General features: G+C 34.9%; 1 protein-coding gene across 1 annotated transcript; it reads right to left on the bottom strand.

Moving 5' to 3' along the window:
• Window positions 1–3,050: 3,050 nt before the first annotated feature.
• LOC126084125 (olfactory receptor 4F3/4F16/4F29-like) lies at window positions 3,051–3,989 on the bottom strand. Its single transcript, XM_049898386.1, has one exon. It carries the CDS (start codon window positions 3,987–3,989, stop codon window positions 3,051–3,053), a length of 939 nt encoding a protein of 312 aa, XP_049754343.1.
• Window positions 3,990–4,259: the final 270 nt, after the last annotated feature.

Here is a 4,259-nt window from a genome sequence, read left to right as displayed (position 1 = left end):
ATTCTCTACTAATGTTATTAAAAAAAATGTTATTATACCCTATTAATTCCAATTATATTAATCCGTAAAGAAGTTAATCTGTAATGCAAAGATGAATATGTAAGGATTTTAAAGGAAGACTAAAAAATTGACAAAAAACAAAAACCAATCTAAATGTCCAACAATAACAGAACAGAAAAGACAATTATGACTGTTGTTTAATAGTTTATGCATGAATTCAAAATTACATTGTTGTAGATTATTTAATATCATAAGAGAATTCTAAGGATATAATATGCATCTAAAAATCAGAACAAAAAATGTAGAAACAAAATTTCAATTATATATATATATATAAACACTAGAAATAAATAATACTAATAATTACTTCCATAGAGAGATTTTTGGGGTTATTTTTATTTACAAATAATTTTTATATAAAGTATGCTTTTTATGAGATAAAAATTATATTTTCTCAGAGAAATGAGAAAACAACAAAAAATTTCACATCAGCTATAATTTAAAATATAGTCACTTTAAGATCTAAGATATATTTATCAATAACCTTTTTGATGTAAGTGAAAGAACCACAACTTAAACTCAAGCAAGATGATAAAATCATGAGCTCATTTATTAGCTCACTTAGTAACTGAACTAGGGGCAAGAATAAAGGTGAATGCTCATGACGGCTGGTACCAACAAGTTGAATACCACCGAACTTCTGTCTTTGAACTCTTTATCTTTTATCACCCTCATCTTTTTTCATTATCCTATATTAGATTTTTGACAGCAGGAAGTCTGATTGCCAACAGCTTCTATACTTCACAGATTCAAAAAGGACTGAGATTTGCTCTCTCTCTGTTTTCAAGTCCAAACATCTTGGGCAAAAGCTTACATTGGTCCATCGTGATCAGGGACTCATTTCTGTACCATTCAACTGTGGTTAGGGCGTATGTCATTATGACTTAGTTCAGATGCCCAATCTTTGACCAATCGATAGTAATGAGGAAGGTAGGATCTACAAGATGTCTTCTTCCAATCATACCACATGGTTAGGACAAGAGAAAGGTCCATTTACCAGCAGGAAGAGATTGCTGTCATTTGGACAGACAATGGAGCAGATATCCACTAAAAGTGGTTATTGCTTTAGACTGAAAAAAATGACCTTTGATGAAATTTTGCATTAAATGATAAAGAAAACCCTCAGTAATTATGTGTTTAAGGAATCCATATTGTCATAGATGTAGACCTGAGATAATGCAGGAGAAAGGATGAGGGGAGCAGGGATTTCTGGAAATGGACACACATAAATAATAAGAAATTTGGGAACCCCTTCTAGGATCTATTGAACATTACTTAATTGATGGAAGAAAAAAAGCAAATATTACTTCTTCAAAACAAATTATAGGGAGACTTAGTATAAGATCTGGCTAGTAAAATAAAAATAAAAATTATATACATTTTATTTCTATATATTAATATATATGTATAAATTGTATATATAAATATATACCAGTTTTCCAATTATCCAACAGAGAACTCAGAAAATAAATAAATAAAGTTATAAAGGCAATGGAAAGAAAAAGAAAAGCAAATAAATTGTCAATTGAGATAAATTATGTTATAAAATAAGGATCACTTATAAGACAAGACAACAAATGGTAAGTTGGTTAAAATGTATTATAAAGTTCTTTATACTACATCTCTATCTGAGAATGTTCATTGGTTGTTCTTTATTGAAATGGATATGAATTATAATTTCTAAATCTCTTGATCTTTATTCAAACACCTCATTCTCAGAGAATGGAAAATAGTCATATAAAAAACACCTCCCCAATTAGGATTCAGCTCATGATGACTGAAATCAAACAAATGCAACAGTAATAGTCTTATATCAGCAGAATGAAATAGAAGAATCTGAATTACATATGTAGATAATGTACCTTAAAGACTATAGGAGATAGAAAGGATAGACATGGTATAACATAGTACAAACAAGAGTCAAAGGTAAAATTTGTGATGATCAGTCAGCAATGTCCAGACAAGAGAATGGGCTGGCCTAAAGATCCTGTTGTTCCTGCCATGAAGACAGACATATACTAGTGGGGAGGTACAGGAATTAAGCTAATGAAACCTGATGTCATTAAATATTGAAATAATCCAGCTAACTCCTCTTGCTCAGATTCCCTGCTCATTAATGTTCTCATCATCACTTTATTTCCCAGAGGTTTCGCTATAGTGAAAGAACAATTTAGGACTATGTGGGAGTCCAGATTACTTGACAGATTTTTTTTTTTTTTTTATTCTTCCAGATTTTTTTTTTTTTAATTTTTATTAAGCTTCAAGTGAACATTTACCATTCCAATCAGTCTGTCACACGTAGGTTTACATACATCTTACTCCCTGCTCCCACTTGCTCTCCCCCTATTGAGTCAGCCCTTTCAGTCTCTCGTTTCATGCCAATTTTGCCATCTTCCCTCTCTCTCTATCTTCCCATCCCCCCTCCAGTCAAGAGTTGCCAACACTCTCTCCAGTGTCCACCTGATTTAATTAGCTCACTCTTCATCAGCATCTCTCTCCCCCCCACTGACCAGTCCTTTTCATGCCTGATGATTTGTCTTCGGGGATGGTTCCTGTCCTGTGCCATCAGAAGTTCTGGGGAGCATTGCACTTGACAGATTTTTGTGTGTCTGTGTGTGTGTGACAAATTAATAAATTGGCATCTTGATTATATATTACCATCTAGTGTCAATTTTTTAGTGTTAATTCACAATCCCTTATACAGCCCACTCTGTGACACTGAAAAGACTCTGATTTGAAGCATGGACCATGGTATGTTCACAAAGGTGTTGTCTCCTGTGAGACAAGAAACTGGCCTTCTCCTGTGGATACCTTTTACCCCACCCATGCTTCAGTCAACCGTAAGCAAGCAACACAATTTCTCAGTTAAGATTTTTAAAATTCATGTTGTATTAATATACAAGTAATATACTTGGAAACTCCTGCTATTGAAATAATATAAATTTAATGTTACTCCGGACAGTAAGGAAACTTCATAATACTTTTGTCACTTAAGAAATCCTTCTGTAAACAAGAAGGTGACTGCATACTCTCCTCATTGCCATCTTCATCTCTTTGTTCCTCAATGTGTAGATGACTGGATTCAGAAAAGGAGTGAGAACGCCATCCAGAATGGCAAGGAATTTGTCTAGGTGTGATTTGGGGTGAGGCCAGGTATAAACAAAGATGCAAGGACCAAAGAACAAAATCACCACCATGATATGAGTTGATAAAGTGGAGAGAGCCTTGAATGAGCCACCTGAAGAGTGTTTCTGAGCAGTGATCAGGATAAAAATGTAGGAGATGATCAATATGAAGAATGATCCCAGGGATATAAACCCACTGTTGGCTGTGACCATGAACTCTAGTCTGTAGGTGTCTATGCAGGCAAGTTTGATAAATCGAGGTAGGTCACAGTAAAAGCTGTCCAGCACATTAGGGCCACAAAATGGTAATTTTATAACAAAAACTAGTTGAAACACAGAGTGGATCAAACCAATTATCCAAGCAGCAAGCAAGAGCAAAATAGACATTTTTGGGTTCATGATACTAAAATAGTGGAGAGGTTTACAAATAGCCACATACCTGTCAAAGGCCATGGCTGTGAGCAGCAGCATCTCCACACTACCAGTGAGGTGAATGAAGAAGATCTGAGCAATGCAGCCTCCAAGGGAGATGACTTTGTGCTTTCTGAAAAGGTCATAAATCATTTTGGGGGTAATGACAGAAGAAATACCCAGGTCAATAAAGGAGAGATTAGCCAACAGAAAGTACATGGGGGAGTGTAAATGAGGGTCAGAAGTCACTGTAAGGACTATGAGGGAGTTTCCCATCATGCTTGCCACATAAAACATGGAGGAGAACACAAAGAGGACAAGTTGGATCTCCCAGGAGTTGGACAGTCCCAGGAACACAAACTCTGACACCACAGAGTGATTTGCTCCATCCATTGATTTATCAGCTAGAGTGCTCTAAAGTTATCATGTGAAAGAAAATGAAGAGGAAAAAAAATAAGAAGGACATTAATGCCTTAGAATTATAATGATTAATTATTCAAGGATATTCACAATGTACAAATTTTTTATCCATTGAATTTCTTCTCAGGGCCATATAATCACTAAAAAAGCATTTTACCTGTAGTCACCTAAAGGAGTTGTATCACTTTCACACGCAATATCCCTATCACCATGGCCTCCTAGACGATCTTCCGTCTATAAACA

This window comes from Elephas maximus, chromosome 10 (genome assembly GCF_024166365.1).
Source record: "Elephas maximus indicus isolate mEleMax1 chromosome 10, mEleMax1 primary haplotype, whole genome shotgun sequence".
Taxonomy (NCBI): Eukaryota; Metazoa; Chordata; class Mammalia; order Proboscidea; family Elephantidae; genus Elephas; species Elephas maximus.
This window is presented reverse-complemented; position numbering and strand designations above follow the sequence as displayed.